The sequence below is a fragment of the Mesocricetus auratus genome, unplaced genomic scaffold (assembly GCF_017639785.1).
Source record: "Mesocricetus auratus isolate SY011 unplaced genomic scaffold, BCM_Maur_2.0 Super-Scaffold_100021, whole genome shotgun sequence".
Taxonomy (NCBI): Eukaryota; Metazoa; Chordata; class Mammalia; order Rodentia; family Cricetidae; genus Mesocricetus; species Mesocricetus auratus.
In genome coordinates this window covers 18198908-18218167 of record NW_024429202.1, presented here as the reverse complement: position 1 = coordinate 18218167, position 19260 = coordinate 18198908, and the positions used below count along the sequence as shown (strand labels likewise).

The 19260-nt window shown below is 42.1% G+C and overlaps 1 protein-coding gene across 4 annotated transcripts in view; it reads left to right on the top strand.

The window, feature by feature from the left end:
* The window catches only part of Col19a1 (collagen type XIX alpha 1 chain), a 313664-nt gene that overhangs the window by 280344 nt on the left and 14060 nt on the right, over positions 1–19260 (top strand). For all 4 annotated transcript variants that reach the window (XM_013125565.2, XM_040729471.1, XM_040729472.1 and 1 more), the window contains 6 exons: positions 3187–3231; positions 3335–3397; positions 6664–6699; positions 6845–6889; positions 9356–9526; positions 11722–11788. In XM_013125565.2, coding sequence (XP_012981019.1) covers positions 3187–3231; positions 3335–3397; positions 6664–6699; positions 6845–6889; positions 9356–9526; positions 11722–11788 — 427 coding nt within the window. The remainder of the gene's footprint in view (positions 1–3186; positions 3232–3334; positions 3398–6663; positions 6700–6844; positions 6890–9355; positions 9527–11721; positions 11789–19260) is intronic.

Genomic DNA, 19260 nt, shown 5'->3' with positions numbered 1-19260 from the left:
TAAAGCATGTGTAATTGTTTCCAAAGACAGTTTAATTGAGCAATTGCAGAAGGATGTTTGAAGGCTGAAGTTTGATTGAAATATCAGGCATATATTTGAATACCTAACATCAATAAATTCACTTTAAAAGCTGCTATCGCAAAACTTAGGAACACTTGACAGCCTCAGAATCAGGAAAGGGTAAAAACTTGCCCTACTACACGTGTGCAATTGTGCAATTCAAAATAAATATTTTTAAACTGGTCCTTAGAAAGTAACAGCTAAGAGGGCCTACAAGAAGTCATAATGGCTACAAGACATTGTAAATGCACTCATTCAAATGAATACATGTCAAATGAGTACCTATCTCTAGATGTACAGGTAATAGAGATAGAGATGTATTCCAGTACTGTCTAAATTTTTTGAGGTGATTATCGTATTGAAGCAAAGATAAAGCCAGTTGGACCTGTCAAGACTATTCAGTGTAGGTCACCAAACCCAGTCCTGCCCTTCCTAGAAGACAGTAGTCTCTTTCCTGTGTTTCCAGGGCTACCCAGGGCTTTCTGTTGGCATTTCAGACAGATCGGGATGGGTCAGGTATTCTGGCACTCAGGAGTCACAGAAAACTGAATGTTACACAGCTCGGGTGGAAAGGTATCCTGGAACTCAGAAGGCAAGGACCACCACAGGTTGTAGTAAGCTTAGCAGCTTACAGCCCTGCCTCAGGGAAAGGCTTCCCTAGTGTATTGGCTCCACTCGGCAGGACAGGGTCTTCCAGCTGGGGATGTTTGCCCAGTGTAGCAGTTTTGCTCCGCAGGAGGTTTCTCAGGCAAAGTTGCTACAATTCAGCTCTGCTCCTGGAGAGCAGATGGCAGAGAGTGGAGTCTAACAACTCCTCTCTGCCAAAGGTTTCCCCGGCAAAAGTGTTACAGCACTGCTTGGTCTGCTCTGCCCAGGGTCGCCTCTGCTCTGTCACTGCTGCAGCAAAAGAAGAACAGACACAGGGTGTATAGGGCTTCCAGGGTGGGGATTGGTCAGATTTCAATGCTGAGCAAAGATTAGCTAGAGCTCTGCTCCAAGATTGGTTAGTTTTCTGCACAGGATTAGGGTTAGATTTGGCTCTGGTTTCAGGGCCAAAGTGTGCTTCTTTCTCTGGTCCTTTTTAGCCTTTTGGCTTCAATTTTAGGGCCAGGGTACATTTCTTTCACTGACTCTGATTCCAGGGCCAAAGTGTGTTCTTTTGGCACTGGTTTCAGGGTCAGAGTACATTTCTTTGGTTCTGGTTGCAGGGCCAAAATGTGTTTCTTTGGCTCAGGGTGTGTTTCTTTGACTGGTCCCTTTTCCCTACACTTTCTCTAGAATATCTTTTTTTTCCTCCCTTCACTGAGAAGGATTGCCTCCCAGATTCTAAAACCGGTTGAAAAGGGGGCCCTTCCCTTTTAAAATCTCAAATGCTCTCTTATATCCCCGCAACAACTTTTGCAGCCATGGTTAGACCCCCGGAGGCAAGGTCCTTCTTCTGGAGGCAAAGCCTGGAAGATCTGTGTGACGCCCTGCACCTGCACTTTGCTTATAGTCTCTGCTAGACGCTGTTAGTAACCTCCATCACTGTGACAAAACACTTAACAGAAGCAACTTAAGGTTCAAAGTCCATAGGCAAAGCTCATCAGGGCAGGGAAGGCGTGGGGGTGCAGAAAGAGCTTGGACTGTTGTTTGTTCGAATGTCTGTCAATCAAACAGTAGTGAGCTCCAGCAGGAAGTAGAAATGGATGACCTTCAAGGCCTGCCTCTGAGCAGTCTGCTTGTTTCTGCTAGTAAAACCACAGTCCTAAAGGTTTACAGACTCTCTAAACCACCACCAGCTGAAGGTCAAGGGCACATTTCACCTTCAACCTGTGTAAACCACATATCCCTTCCTCTTCCTGTGGTCTTTCTGATTCTGGGCTTCCTGGTTCTTGTCCTTTGGACCATGGCACATTGAGGGGGAAATATTTTTTTTCTCAGCCTTTTACCCAAATACAGCTTTTCAAATAAAATGTTTTATTTTTCATATCATCTCCTGTTGGGGTTCCCCGAATTGAGGAGGGGTCCCCAAGCTGGATTCGTCACCCCAAGAATCAAGAGTCCACGCGCCAATTGATGCAACTCGCACGAGGCTTTAATTAGGCATCTGCAGATGGGCCTCTCAGTCAGCTTTTAGACCGATTGGCCCCGAGGTTCAGTTACAATCAGCTTTTAAAGACAAAAAACCACAAGCCTTTGGGAGGGGTCCCTATCTTGTGACGGGGGTACGTGACTACTGACCAGGGGAAGTAGGTGTCTTCCTGTTGTAAATTCCTCAGACCTTAGTATGAGTTAATCATCTCTCCCTAAGTAAATGGTGGTTATCATCTCCTTGTTTCCCACAAGTCTTGTTTGCCCATCTCTGACACCCTGGTCAGTTCGTCACAGGTGGTCAGCAGCCTGAAATTGGCCTTTTGTGGGTTTATAGCCCTTCTGCAATTAAGGTTGCTAAACCATACATCCCATTCTGTGGTCTTTCACTCCAATACAACCAGGACCACCAGCCCAGAGGTAGCCCAGATGTAGTACCTCCCACATCAATCATTAATCAAGAAAATGTCCCTCAGACTTGTCCACAGGCCAATCTGATGGAGGAATCTTCTCAATTAAGGTTTTCTCTTCCTAAATGACTCTAGTTTGTGTCAACTTGACAAAACCAGCACACACCCCAACTCCCACCTCCATCTCCCATCCCCTAGAGCAACAGTTCTCAAGCTATGGGTCCCACCCCTTTGGGTCATTTTGTAACAATGAAAACACATCTTGCATATCAGATATTTGCACTACAATTCCTAACAGCAACAAGGTTACAGTTATGAAGTAGCAACAAAAATAACATCATGGTTGGGGGGGTCGCCACAACATGAGGAACTGTATTAAAGGGTAGTAGTATTAGGAAGGTTGAGAACCACTGCCCTAGAGTAAGAAAGAACTGCCAGGAACAAAAGACAGAAGGGCATCCAATAATGAGGGTACTTTGGCTTAATGTGTTCAAAAATATCCTCCTTCTCCTCCTCAGGACTCTGGAGTGCCCCCAGAACATATACTATTCCAAATACTATAGTAGCCTTTAAACTCTTGTGTAGGTATATGGGCATGGCATTGGTAACATTGCTGCTAACATTTTTATTTGCTTTCTTATAGGGGAAACCCGGTGCCCCAGGCCCTCCAGGAGTTCCAGGGGAGCCGGTGAGCTACCACCAATTTAGCAGCAGGCACACTGCTATAGTATCTCGATGCTATTTTATAGAAATTTTTACCAATGAACTTTTTTCTTGGCATATGTTTATAGGGTGAAAGAGGACCTGTTGGAGATACAGGTTTTCCTGGACCAGAGGGACCCTCAGGGAAGCCAGTAAGTGCTTATTAGCTAACAACTGCTATTCTAAGAAATGTTCTAGGTATTGTCTCTTCACCTTCCTCCTCAGAAATGTAAGGTTTGATCAAGCAAATTTCAGAAGGAAATGCAGACATATTCTAAAAAGTGAATTTGGGGTTACTGGCTGCGAATTCCTCCAGGAGTTTCCTAGATCTCTATGTAGTGTCTTTATAACTTAAGCAATAATGCGGCAAGGTGAGATTTTTCTAAGTGCTAATAGACTCATTATTTCTTAGGTCTAGTAACTTCAGTAGCATTCAAATTAAATGTCCTTTCATATCCTAAAACCTGAAGAAGTCAACAGCTCTCTGGCACAGCACCTGTGTGATAAACTATAGCAGAAAGCCTTTTCTTAAACTCCTCCTTCATACACTCGCCTTGTCCGGATGCTGTCATAACCATTGCTGCTGGTGTGTTATGCCCAGTGCCCTAAAAGAGCTAGTGTATTGCTATGACACAGTGACAGTCATTGCCACCCAGCATTTATACATCTAGGCCCTACTATGAACTTGAGAGTGTGCTGAGCCTGGAGAGAGGCATGAAGTTCTGGGATTTTTGTAAGGATTCTTTTTCCTCCCTGAATATTTATTTTATGCGTTTGAGTGACTGCATGTGTGTATGTGTACCATATGGGTGCCCAGTGTACGCGGAGGCTAGACGAGGGCATCAGATCCTCTGGAACTGGAGTTAGAGAGGACTGTGAGCCATCAGATGGGTGCTAAGAACCAAACCGAGTCCACAGTGAGAGCAACAAATGCTCTTAAGCCCTGAGCCACCTGTCCAGCCTATCCAATTTCTTTCTTACAGAAGGTGCTAGTCATTTGCTATGTCGTGTATGGAAGCGAAGGACTGAAAATAAGTAGCACAGACCTTAGGAACGTTGTTATATTTCTCTGACACTCAGTTGATGAATTCTCTGGCCCTCATCTCTGCAGAGGTGACAATGCAAAAGACAAAAGGCATACGCTGTTCAGAGGCAGTCATTCTGGGCTTGAGGTATGACCCTGGGTGTTCCAGGAGTCAATTAGGTGGCATGAGGTATGGAAAGTCCTGCAGTGCTGGCTGTAGAAAGTACCAAGGGGACACAACAATGTTCTGAGCCTCCCGTCATCTCCCCTGAACATATTTCTCCTTCCTAACCCTTGAGCCATCTTTTAAAAGACTTGCAAGTGAGCTCTCAGGATAGAATACAGTAGGAATTGTTGTTGTTGTTAAGCAAACATTTTTGCGCAGCTGTTGCAGGCTAGCAATGGTTGGTGTTAAAAACTGCTGCAGGAGGGAGAATCGTTGGTGCCTGAGGTTGGTCCCACTGGTGGGTTCCCATCCTATGCCTATGGGTGTGTAGGCAATGCTACCTGCATTTAGTCAGTTATCAAAAGAAGAGAGCACAAAGCAGGGAAGGGGTCGTGTTAAGAGGGATTCGGGAAGAGCTGGTGGGAGAAATGGGGGATGGATATGAACATGTTTCATTGTACATATGTATGAATTTTAAAAAAGAAAATTGTGTACATTTTAAAGGTTCGAAGCATGAATTCCAGTTTTACGTTTGATTTATCTTTTATTCGGGTGTCACAATTGTTTCTCGTTCTCTTCTTAATCAGCTCTCTCTTTGTTCTTGCGGGTTAATAAATTCTCTGAACTATACACTTCAGGTAACATATTCCTAGTTAAAGTACTCTCAGTAATTCCCAGGGTGCTTCCAGAGAAGTCCTGAGCCTATGCTTGGGTTACCAACTGCGACAGATGCCAGTGTGATTTACAGCAGTGAGAACAGGTGGCTGTCTGCAGCTGTGTCCTTGTGGAATCTGTTCCTGCACAATAAATGTCTCTCAGGCTTCCACAGAGCATGTCTGTGCAGCACCTGCTGGCTAGGAAATGCCGCCCCTCACCTTGATCTCTCTCTTCAAATCACATCTCAAAGATGCCGCGTCTGCAGTTGGGCTCTAGGTATTTGATTTGACCCCAAGCCCTTTTCCTCCTTCTATATCTGACATGCAACTCTGTCAGCAGTATAAATCTCCAAGCAGGGCTAGCTTTATGACCACTTCCAGATTACCTTTCAAAGGTCCCAGAAGTTCCAATTTTCTAATTAAAAAAAGAAAATGTCACTGCTTAATAGTCTCAGAAACTATGGTTACAGATTCCCAGTTTCCTATTCTTTCAAACTGAAAAAAACAGTTTTTCTCCAGCTGAGAGTTTATTTTATAGTAGGATCACATTCCAGTCACACTATGAAATTCCCCCAGAAACAAGTGACAGCATTTGCAGAGAGGGAGTCTGTGCTTGAAACTGCTAGAAGGCTGTTGTGCTGACACTCTTCCTGGGAAGATGTGGATGAGTGTCTCCTCACACAGAGAGGGAATCAACCACAGACCAAAGCAAGCACAGTGGAAAAGCCCAACTTGGTGAATCAGTGAGTTTAACCGGCATTACTTACAGGAGTGTAGGTGAGGGGTCACTGGCAGGAGCACAGATGATACCCAGAAAGCTGCATGGCCATGGGAAACGCTCACAAAGGATGGAACCCTGTAGCTTACTGCTCAACTTACAGATAGCTCAAGAAGATGGAAAGTGTCTTTTGCAGACACTTCTGTTGTTTGGGGGCTTCATCAAGGCAGCTTGGCTGGTCTAAGCGTCTCTCAGAAGTCCTTACTGCTTATCTAGCCCTGGGGGAAGGAGGAGCATAGTAAATATGGTCAGTTTCAGGAACTTCCTAAAGACTCCAAGTTGTTTATCCTGAGTTTTTAAAAGCTTCCCTGAAGGATGGAGTATTTCACCTTCCTTTAAAATATTCTGAGTCTTAAGGAACTTCCTCTAAGACAGAAAGTTTTATCCCAGAGAAAGTTGCTACACAAGACGGGCATAAAATATCTCCATAGCTCATCCACTCAATGCTTTGGGGGCACCTTCGTTCTTCATAGAAGGTGGAGAAAGCCATCTTGGGACTCCTCACTTTCCAGGTTGTTGTGCCTACTTCTGGGTTGTAAACTTGTTCTTGCATTCTTCACTGCATATGTGAAGATGTTGCTGCTGATCAGATGGAGTAAATCCCTGAGCCTGGTCAATGGAACCCGTAGATGGCAGAGTTTGAACTCAAAGACATGACTGTACTGATTTTATGTACTATTTTGCCATACAGACTCACCAAAATATCTGAAGAAATATGTAATGTAATTTTTTCATGTGTTTAACTATGACTGTGTGCAGACATGGGATAGAAATATTGTTTTTTATCTTTTTAGGGCATAAATGGAAAAGATGGATTACCAGGTGCTCAGGTATGGGAGAAAAAATATTTGAATAGTATGAATTCTTCAGACTTCTGCTTTATAACTGCATGTATCTCAGAAACATTTTGGGTCAGTCAGACTGATGGAAAATCTTGGCAAGCATTGATTTTTAGTGTTGACGTCTGTTTTCCAGGGCATCACGGGTAAACCTGGAGACAGAGGCCCCAAAGGAGAACGCGTATGTATATCACTACTATGGCTGCTGTTCACCACTGTCTGATGGAACTGTTCCATCACTTCAGTCACCCAACAAAGCATGTAGACAACTTTGGTTCCCCCAACATGAAATGATTAAGATGTATAAGAAACAATATCTCTACTAGGACTAGAATGGGGAACTTAAGCTGGTCATGTGGAGGGTGTGCCTGTTAGTCGGTCTTTGTACACACGAGTCTTGATTTTCTATGCCATTTAGGAAAGTGTTTTACCACCCTCCTGTCTGAGACACATATGCCAGTTATAGCCACCACCCAAATTCTTTTTGACAACTAAGGGATTTCTCACCCACAGTGATTGACACTTGGAGGCAGATAAGTTTCTGTGGTGTTTGGCTATCTAGTACACTGCAGAATATTAATGTTGATAGCCTTGCTGGCCTCTATCCACTTGATATATTAGCACCATTGTCCCTCCAATTGTCACTATCCAGATATTACCAAATGCCTTGTAGGGGGGAAACCACCCAGGTTGAGGACCACTGATCCACAGAAACACTAAGAAGATGCAGTTACAGGCTGCACTTTTACTAGAACTCTGTGGGCTGCCTGTGCTCTTATGGAAACTTACTAGCATTTTCTGTACTGAATTTTAATCTCCTATTGGGACTCATGTCCCTGATGCAAGTTACTCAAGCCTTGTCACTTTGCATAACCCTATTTAGGGCTGCCCTTATGTTTGTGGACTGGTGTCTAATTTATTGGGTTTTTTTTACTGTTACACAAGTAATTCATGATAATGGAAGGAAGTATGAAAAACAAGATAACATAAATTTAAGAAGTCTTCCAGTCATCCTTACACAGGGATAAGCTCTAGATAATTTGAACGTATCTTAATCTGTCACTCTTATATATAATGTACACATATAATCAATATAAAATATCTAGTCTTTTGAAATCAGATTGGCAGGGTTCTGTAAGCATTTTTTTTCTACTGGCAATATACAATAACTACATGTGGCTTCCCTAGTCCTCTTTTTCTAAGCAGTTATTTTCTTAATAATAAACACTACAAACATCTTTTTTGTAAAAAAAATAAATAAACCTATTTTTTAAAAATTATGCATGGTCAGAGGACAACCTATGAGTCAGTTCTCTGCCTCCACCCTGTGGCCTGTGTGGATTAAATCCAGAACATCAAGTACGGTGATGGGTGCTATATGACATTGTGAGGCCTGAAGTGACAGTGGGTGATGGGTACCAGCTCAGTTATCTCACGAGGGCCCACACATAAAAATTTAAATGTTCATATGATAATAAAATATAGATCATAGATCCAAGTGTGTTTATGGTTTTTTAAGCTCGGGAGTTTCTCCGGACAGGAGCTGAGATTTCTGTACATCGATACATTTTGTAAGGCAATATCATTGGATTTACAGTCATCTGTTTTCTTTCTTCATGGCTTCTATATCTCCTTTCGCGCCTTACATCACATCAATACCTGTGACTGCTCATGATTTTTTAGTGGAGACAAATACAGATGAGCCCTTTGCAGAGCATGACAGATAAGGGAACACTGGAACACTGCGGGACAGGCAGGACAGGCGGGGCAGCCCCTGAGCACCGGTCTGTCACACTCAGCTCAGACCTCACTCCTGAGTCATACAACTGAACACATGGAACTGAAACACTTTCTGCGGTGTCACCCTTCCCTGGGGCACACACAGTATAGACACATACCTGGAACAAAGGCGCAACATTACAGATCTTAACTCCCAGATTCAGACACAGCTAGAACCCTCTCATTGCTAAGTCTCACATCTTACTCGACAAATTCTTATCTTTCATCTATGCTCTTGAAGAAGTCATCTCAGGGATGGCTGCCTCTCCACCCGCCCCAGTCACTTGCTTAGAGATGGTCTTAAAGCTCTCTTCTCTTGCTTTCCTGTGTGATGTATGTTTTCCATCACTGAATACACATGGAAACCCATGTAATACACGAGTGTAGGAGAAACTCCAAAGGATCTAAGGAAGGCCAAACCAAAATGCAAAGGGGAGATAACCAGATGATTTAGAGCAGGTTTGGAGTTTATCTAGGTGAAGAGTCTCAGGGAGGTGCTCCTGTTGGCAATCTCCTTTTGTAACCATGAAAGAGAGCCAGACCTGAAGTAGCAGTGGGTGCTGACGTTTGAAGGTGACATCATCCTAGACTGAAGACTACTATCATTGTCACTAGGGTCTGTTTGCATAGTGCTTCCAAGGTATCAAACATTGTTTTAAACATGTTACTTGGATGCATTCATTTCTCAATATAGCCCTAGCTAAGAGACACTGTTAATACTCCCACATGCAAATGTTACAAACTGGGCCACAGGGCAGGCATATATAATCCAAGGACCCACAGTAAATAATACCAGTACAGACCCAGGATTTTGGAATTAACCGGGGCATTACTAGAAAGAGTGACTCCTTATTTTCTTCCCAAACAGGGTGATCAGGGAATTCCAGGTGACAGAGGTCCCCAAGGTGAACGTGGAAAGCCAGGCCTTATGGGTATGAAGGGGGCTATAGGTCCTGTGGGACCACCAGGAAGCAAGGGCTCCGTAGGATCACCTGGCCACCAAGGCCCTCCAGGCTCTCCAGGCATCCCTGGCACTCCGGTAAGTGGAGCCCTGGCTCGTACTAACCATGTGTCTTTCTATAATGAAAGAAACACCAGTCCTTTTTCAATATATAAAACAAGCTGGTCTTCACCATTATTTAAAGCTATGTGCCAGGTCCTCTGTTGATGCCTCCACTGAATCCTAGATCTTCACAGCCAAACTGGAAGAATGGGCCCCCCCCACCTGTTTATAAATGCAGGAGCAGAGTTGCCTTCATCAATATCAAAGTATTATCAAGAGGGGCAAACCCAGGTCTGGCTGACTCCAAAATCATTGTTTGGCTTGGTTTGGCATATGGAGTTGGGTTTGTTTATAGTGTGATGTGGGGGATGGGGGGGGGTATTTGAGATGGAATCTTGTGGTGTAGCCCAAACTGGACTGGAACTCATGACCTTCCTGCTTCAGCCTCACACATGCCCCAACCATGTTTTTACAATAGTGCCTATAGTTGCTCCTACACAACCATATACATCTGTTTCATCCTGGGACTTTTCAGATCGCCACCCCACTTCTGCCCTGAATCAGGCTTTGAAGTAGGAATGACTTGGGCTAAGAGCAGGGTCACTTATTAAAGCAACCCTTACATTACTAGGATTTCAGGAAGAATGGCAGGTGGCTGGCTATTCAGCTGATGAAAATCTCAGTGACAGGAACAGAGGAGGATCCTGGAATGAAGTAGGAGGTTAAAGGCATACTTTCTTCAGACTGATGAAAAGCAGGGCGTTACCCAAACCTTCCTGCTTCTTTATTTCTACCTCCACCCTAAACTGTGCCAACGGAAAATCTGCAAAACTTGACCTCAGTGTCACTGTCTACTATCAGACTGTTCATTCAAGTTCGTTTTTTATTTAAAAAATTTTATACAATATACATTATCTTATTTCCCCTCCTTGACTCCTACCAGATTCTCCCCACCTCCCTACCCACCCAACTTCATGTAGATAGATTCTTGGTTAGGGGTGGGACCTGTGTCTGCTTACCCTTCTCAGTACCTTCATTCAAGTTCATTTTCCGGATGCACATTGAAAACAACGTAACGGTTCTGACCAATAGAAATTAGTATCTTATAAGGACACTGTGTCGTCTTTTTTTCCTCTTGCATTCCAAATGAACTGAGGTTGTGAACGGACAAGCTCGCAGTATTATCATCACATCCACAGGCTTAACATGCAATCGCAATGAAGGAATCTGTGGAGAAGAATGGCGGAGAGCTCACCAAGACAGGGACTTTTACATGTTAAGGACAGCTGCCTAATTGGTGGGAATAATTGGGGCCATGTCTGAAAATCACATCCCATGGAAATTTCCCACAGATCTTTCACATCCCTCATCTGGGCACATCCCATTAGGCTTTGTTATGCATTTCTCAAAGTGTGTGGTTGACAGCAGAAGGGAGTTCCAGCGTCACAACTTCCAATGTGCGCTATACATGGAGCCTCGGAAAACAAATACGCATATAAACAGTAGTAATGAAATGCTTTCAAATCCTGGCCATCTTGAAAAGTGATAGATCCCTTCTGAAAATGCCAGAGTATTTCAGTAAAGCATGGCTATTGTAAATGTGGGTTCTTGCCAAAGGATTAAGCCTTCAGCAGCACTACTTACCTACTTAGAATTACCAGGTGTCTCAGGTATTTTCCATTAAAATTTTGACGATGGGCTGCAGAGATGGCTCAGCCCTTAAAGGCTAGATTCACAACAAACAATTAAAAATTGGCTGATATATTTATGTTAATCAGTACATTAGAGTAGCATGAGACAGGCAAAACATGAGAAAGGAAAAAATGAGAAAACCCTTTATGTGATAATCTTCCAACAACATGAAGTCAGTATCCAGGAGTGGGGTGCATGTTCAGTTGTGGTTGGTTTTTAACACTATCGCATTGTTGAGGACTTCTAAACTTAAGAAATGAAGCAACAGAAACAGTATGTCCTGGTTATCCACAGCCACATTTCTTCATTCATAGGAGAAATATCTCCAACACTGGTTGTAATCCCAGGCCACAGCTTGTAAAGCAACGATGAGCTTCAGTTTATCCTACCATTTCAGCAAACAGCACTTATTGCTCAAAATAGTGCACTGCCCAAAGGATTTTGCTTGACAAATGTGTATCCACAAAAGTATGCCAAACCCAGCATTTCTGTTCCTTTGTTTTGCTTTATTTTAATAGACGTTCTTTTTTCTCCTTTAGGCTGATGCTGTTTCATTTGAAGAAATCAAAAAGTACATTAATCAAGAGGTCCTAAGGATTTTTGAAGGTTAGGTTTGCTTTGTAACGCTTGAGAATTTTTCACTAATATCCACTTCCTATCTCCCTGTGGGGAATTCCTCCAGTGGCATTCCTGAAAGATGACTCTGTGACAACAATCATAATGGATCCATCTCATGGAGAGCCAGCTCCTTTTGACAGAAAGGTTTTCCTTTCTTCTGCCAAATTTTCTCTTTAAACTTCCTTTCCTCCCTGGTTGTCTATAAAACAACATAGATAAAGTACCTTCTATTGGTGTAACTGTCTTTCGAATAGTTCAATACTCACCCCACTCCATCTTAATTTTTCTCCTCTATGGAGTAAGTATGCCCAGCTCACCCATCCCTGCTGCCCTGGGAAGGTGCTTAATTTACCTATGAGTGTTTTAATGGAGGTAGGTTACAATGTCTTTTGATCTATACCAGGGTCAGCAAACTTAAGACTCCCAGCCACTTCCGCCTGCTACAGATGGACTTTTATGTGGTCCACAAGCTGAGAACCGTTCTTACATATTTGTTAGAGGGTTTCCCATCCTCATTTTTTAAAAGAGAAGATCAAAATGGCACGTTAAAATGAACCTAAATTCAGATTTGGCTTCTCATAAAGTGGTTTAGGGTACAGTCGTGCTTACTTTTTTCATATTTCTCCAATGCTTTTAGGCTACAGGTGGAGAATTGAATAGATGTGACAGATTTCATGTAGCTAGCAAAATATTAAATATGCACTTTCTGACTCTTTTCAGAGTAAGTTTGCCCACCCCAGGTCTAGATGTTTAAAAATAGCATTGTCTTAAAAAGAAAACAGTATCTCACATACCCCACGCTGGCCTGAATTCTCAATGTAGCTTGAGGATGTCCTAGAACTCCTGATGCTCCTGCCTCCACCTTGCTTGTGCTGAAATTGCAAACACATACCACCATATCTGAGTTATTAATGTGCTTGTGGGGCAGATACCTAGGACTTCATGCATGCTAATGAACATTCTACTGGCTGCCATTGCTTTTTCTAAACCTTTAAGTCTTGCTGATCATTCATTTTGAGTCATCAATTAGCAGCATGGTTCTCCCCCTCTGAAAGCTTTTTAAAAGAGTTTTTAAATTATTTTCAAAACCTTAAACAGGTCAGTTTACGTTTACTATTATTCAACTTCAGGAGGCTTTAGTGGTAGAGCACTTGCCTGACATGTCTAAGGCCTGGGTTTCACTTCCAGGACACAAAAAAATAAATAAAATAAAACAAAAGCAAATTTAAGTGATTTTTGTTCTGACGTTGGTCCTACCTGAAAATATAATTTAGAATATTTGTGGAAGGTAAGATGACTGACACAGCGTTGGGTCCTCTCTAAATGGGTAAGCATGCTATTGTTCTGGTTGTTGATGCAAATGCTGAATTTAAAGTGACGGGGTGGCTCATGGGTGAAGGTGCTTGCTGCCAAGCCTGACGACCTGAGTTCCATCTCTGGGATCCGCATGGTGGAAGGAGAGAAATGCCTCCTACAAGTTGTCCTCTGACCTCTTTGCATACACCTCGGCATACCTCCCATGCATATATACACACACACCATAAGAATAATAATAAATAATAAAATAGTAGTAGTTGTTGTAGTAAAATGTAGATGTTTAACATTTTAAGTTGAATCAAGGCTTAGGCCTTTCTAAGTGCCATCAGATTCCTTCTGCAAACTTATAAGTCATCTATTAATCTATCATTTGTTGAAGTTTGACTCTACATATTTGTTCTAAAGTCTGCTCTAGAGTTTTCCCCCATGTCTCCTCTGGCTTCAGCCCCATCTCTCCCGCTGCCTCTCACGTAGGGTCCCAGTGAATGGCAGGACATTCTAACCTTGAGAGAACTTGTTTACCTCCAAAGCCACAGATGCATCATTCTCAAGGTGGTTTTCTAAAAAGACCCAGAAGAAATCTTTTGCTTGAAATTCTAAACTCCAATTCCATGTGTGCTGTCGCCTCTCCTGGCAGCTCTCCAGGCAGCAGCCTGGCAAATCTGTTATCTCCCACACATAATGCTCCTGCACCCACGGTGTAGTTAGATAGCACTTAAGCTCATTTGCCCTCAAACCATTTCCGTTCAGTCTTTTTGATTTTTTCCCCATGGCTTCTGAACACCATTTTCCAAGAAGAAAAGAAAAAAAAGCAGAACTTCGTTTTCACAAATTATAGCACTGTAAGGTCAGTGTCCTTTTCCACAAAGCCCTCTCTCCAAATGGGGTGATTGGTTATCACATTTTTAAGCAGTTTCGGTGAACTAGCACAGTACAGTCAGTGCTGGGGCTCAGTCACACCCATCTACAGCCATCTTAGCAGTTTCACTCTAGTAAGCTTCTCTAGAAGGTGTCAGTGGAGGCTGACGCAGGCTCTCCACATACCTGACTGTCCACAGCCTCAGGAAGGGTCCTCCCTCTTCAGCAAGAGTCCAAAGTAATCCTTGGGAGAGCCTGCTGTATGCTTTATTCACTGTCCTGGTGTCCAGGTGACTCTTTGTGTGAAACCCTACACCAGGACCCAAGCTCTCCTCCAGGGATTTATCAATCCCTTTGAATTTCTTAGACCTCATAGGCTTCTCGCCATGGGGTCTATACTCCAAGCCACTACCCTGTCCTTCAGCATGTTAAATGCTTCTTCGCAAACCAAACAAATGAAGGAAGGTGATTCTCCATGATCCAAATATGCATTCACTCTGAAGTTAAATTCCCACTTTGATTGGCCAATATGTCAAGGCTGTTTTGCAAACAGGGTGACCACAAAGAGCAGAAATAGATGCATTTTAGCATCATTTGTCCTTATGAGAACTTAGCAGCTGCCAATTAAATTAAATTAAATTAAATTAGAGGCTTAGCATATCAGAGAAGTATAGATTTTGCCATGACCTCACCATTTAACACTTAAGCATTTACATTTATATGGAAAAACTTATGAAGTGGTGTATACAAACTAACTGTAATCTTTCCATTCTTTAAACCCTCAAACTCCAACCTACAGGAGAGCAGGAAGGTTAAAATTATTTCTGCCTTTGGATTTCAGTGTTCAGGAAGCCAGTGCTTTCTCCATTTTCACATACATGTAAATGAATGAGTATAATTTATTATCCCATTTTCCTATTTCCAGGGAACATCTCTTTCCTCTCTACAACTAAGATAAATGTAAGTGTGTATGTATTTGCGCATATACACATCATCCAACAGACACGTCATGGGAGATACAGCAAATGTTTTCTACAACATACTCTGTTTCTTCCATTTGCAGCTTCTGCTTGCCAGGGACTCAGACAGAGTCAGTCATGTGGCTTATAGGATTCTCTCCATCCCCTGTGATCTGTGGCTGTCTGTTCATACAGAAGAATGGGTTCTGAAACACTTAACTGGCAGTTGTGAGTGAATGCAGGACTTGCCAACCATGGTTTTCACATAGGGTAGCTAGCCTGGCATTCTAAATGAAGGTCTCTCAATTCCAGTGTCTTTAAGTCTCTCCATGGGGCATTTCAATTCTCTACCTTGGCTGCCAGCTCAGCAGTAAGTATCTTAGGGGTTCGCTTATTATTTTTTTTTTGGTATTAAAGTCAGAGTCTTGCTGAAGTCTGGGCTTGTCAATACAGAGATAGTCTATCTCCCCTTTATTTATTCATTTTACATTTTAATGAAAACACAATTACCTCACTTTCCCCCTTCCCTTTCCTCCCCCAGCCCCTTCCCTTTTAGAAAGGAACCCTTTAGTTGCTGGGGCTGGGGAAGTCTAACTACCTAGCTTTTTAGAGAAAGATTTCTACCTACTTTACACTTGAGTTTTCGATCTATTTACTTTATTTCAAATCCTTTCCTTTGCCCCCACTTCCAGAGATAACTTGTATACCGAATTTGGTCTCTAGAATTTGCATTTTAAATTTGGTGGGGTTTCTGTTCTCAGTATAAAGTCTCAGTTTTCTTGACTTTTACCAAGACAAGTATCCCTCAACTATCTGATCCTCGGCTTCCAAAGTCGTGTTGCTACTTTTTCCATTTAGAGTCTCCTTATTCTTGAGTTTTATGACTTTCAAATTATCTTGTTTTTTTTTTCTGAGCATCCATGGGAGACTTAAAGCAGATGTGTGTGTTCAATCGACTATCTTTACCCATGACTACATTTCAAATCTTCATGCTTACAAAGACTGTGAACAAATATAACGTTATGGACTACAAAATAAATAGTCCATAATATGTAATAACAATTAAAAAGAAACTGAGAAATAATTCAGATATCACAAGAAATCACTATTGCATTGCCCCATAGGAGAAAACTGCATTTAATTTTAGTTACCATAGTTAAAAGACACTCAGGAAATCCATGGAAAAGGACTCAAAAAGTGATCTCCAGAACAGATAAGTAATCCTGTGTGTAGGAGTGAACCCCACAAAGCTATCTGCCCATGAGGGCGGGGACATGTAAACTGACACAGGTAGATACAAAAGGAAGTGAAAGAAAAAGGAACCTCCCTTTTCTCCTGGAAGCCAGCCATGATTCTAACTCCTGGTTTGTGCGACTCTCTCTCTCTCTCTCTCTCTCTCTCTCTCTCTCTCTCTCTCTCTCTCTCTCTCTCTCTCTCTCTCTCTCTCTGGTAAATAAATATATTGTTTTCCTATAGCATTGACTATCATTAATACCTGTGAGTGAATATTCTTTAACATTAAGGCTAAAAGATAACAATATTATCAAATAGTGAGGATTTCCCGTGATCTATCATGTAGCTGTTTCTGCAGTGGAGTATCGAAAGGGCTTATACTAAGAAAGTGGGCAATTCAACATGTGAATGGGTGTTAGGAGGAAAGATCCGTTTTTCTCTGAAAAAATAAGTTACAAATTCTATTTGTGAAGCAAAAGGCAGAGGAGGACAGGGTGACACCTGAATGTCCCTTACTTCCTCAATTAATGTTAATGTCTGCATTGTCACTGGGACTTCATTCTCCATGGAGGCCAAGTCCTCAGTCTGTCAGACTGTTGGGCCCTTGTGACTGCTGTCTCTTGTTTTGCCCAGGCAGGTGGAATATTAATGGTTTATGTACACCTCTTCTAAAGTCTTTAATTTTCTGCCTCATTAGAAAGCAGAGATGAAAACCAGTTTAAATGACTGAGGAGCCCTGAAAACAGAGGGAAGGCAATTAAGAATACAGGCCTTCACAATTCATTGAGATGCTTAGCTGCTAAGAAACTATTAGTTTCAATTATAGAGCATTAAGGTAGGGTTCAGAAGAGGTAATTAGCTTATGCTAAATGACTGTTTCCTAGTGTAGCTTAAAGCCAGTTCATTTGCAGCTAGAAGTAATTGTTTAAAATAATTGTGTTTTGCTACAATGATTTTAAAAACCTCCCAAAACAAAATACTTGTAAATTTACTTCATATGCTACAGAGAAAAAAATTAGGGTGGCAAATATTTCTGTTTAAGCGTTAAAGGTAGTAACCATTTAAATTATTGGTGTGTGCATTCACATGGACACCTGTGTGTGTTAGCACATGTGCCACAGCATGTGTGCAGGTGTGGAGGCCAGAGGGACATTTGTAGGAGTCTGTACTTTCCTTCTACCGTATGGATCTCAGGGACTGGACTCAAGCAGTCAGGGGTAGTGCCAAGCACCCTTACGAGCTGAGCTATCTCAGCCACAAGTCAGTTTTACCAATGGTATCATTTGAATTACTAAGAATAGTTGTGGTTTTTTTAAAAAATTGTGTGGTGAGGAGAAACATTAACCACCGTATTTCTTCTCATCATGACAAGACTATGCCCTCTTCTAGTTTTGTATTTTAAAAATTAATCACCCATATATTAGCTTTTTATAATGCCAATATATAGAATATAAGCAAACTAAATTTAAGGAGCCCCATGGCAGATTTTATTTATAAGAGAATTCATGATTTTCTCAAAATGAATTCAAGACTAAAATACTGAGTATGCTCTTGAGATAAAATTTAACTGAGCAAAGCTCTGTCTGAAATTAATAACAACTCAAGAGTGACAAGAAATATCTTGCATGAGCTGACAGATTTCTAATCTGATGTCTCGGGCTGAGTTGAAGGTGCTCAGCTGTTTTAGAATAGTTTGAGACACCAGATTAGAAATGTCCTTTACAATATGTGTGCCCTATAAAAACATAATATTTCTTACTCAAATGATCTGTTTCAGTGACTGAATTCTATAATTCCTGGACAAAGCCCACAATCCCTAATGCAAAGCTCTGCTACAGAGAATGTTTAGCCAGATGTGGGGGAGTCACAGCTGGGATCCCAGGAGTTCAAGGCTAGCCTGGACTGCATGAGACCCTGAATCGAAGGAACATATTTTTACTTAAAAATGAAATAAAGAATGCTTAGTTAACTAAGTTAACCTTGATCAGAAATTAATTTTAAATGAAAAATTCTTATATTTTCATACTTACAGTCTTTGAACTTATTTTGTGGCTCTTCTAAGTCTCATTAACACGCCAATTTTCTTGTTTCTTCTTGTGTGTATGGAGGGGGTCATGTGTGTGTGTGTATGCAGAGCAGGAAGCAGTTGGCTGGTGTGTGCCCCACGTGACCATGTGCTTGCACAAAGACCACAGAGGATGTCAAATGTCCTCCTCGTCTGCCCTCCATCTTATTCCCTACGACATGGTCTTTCACTGAACCTAGACTGAGTTCTTTGCTAGGCTGATCGCTAGAAGTCCAAGTCATCTTCCTGTCTCTGACCTCCCAGCACTTGGGTTACAGATGCACAGAAACCTTCACAGCTTTTACAGGCATGCCGTGGATCTGAACTGGAGTCCTCACGCTTGTGCGTAAGGAATCACCCTTCCCCGAGAGTCATCCCCCTAAGCCCCGACATGCTACTTTCAGCATTGCATATGTGCTTTTATCTCAAAGTACCATGACATTAGTAACTGTCTAAGACTTGGCAATTGCAGCCCACCGCACCAACTAGAAGGAGAAGGGTGCTTTCATGAGCTGACGATGAGCCCCGAGGAGGTGTGCTCACTTAATCTTCTCTGTCACTCCCGAGCACTTTATCCAGGACCCGTCTACACAGCACTGTGCTCCAGGCAGTCTGCTAAATGAATAAATGGCAATGCCTATGATGTGTCCCTTGGGAAAGCATCTGTGTTAGGAAGGGCTTAATTCATTAAGATGTATCCCTCCATTGCCTATAATTTGTGTTTGCTGGCCCAGTGTTTTCTTAGGCTCCCAGAGACACACAGAAATATTTTGTTGTTTTTATGGCTGCCACTAAAATTCAGAGAGAGGTTTCTCACCTGCAGCAATGCTGAGTATATTTTCCTCTTACAAAATTAGACACCCTTCTTTCTGCCAACCTGATTGAACAGATGACTCACTAACTGGAAATACAACCAGAAAAATGCATCATAATGAGGGCGTATAGGATTCCTTCTTTAAAAAGTAAAAGTTACTTGTGACACTTTTGCCTAGTCTCGAGCTTAAATGGTGAAATGAAGCCAATGACAC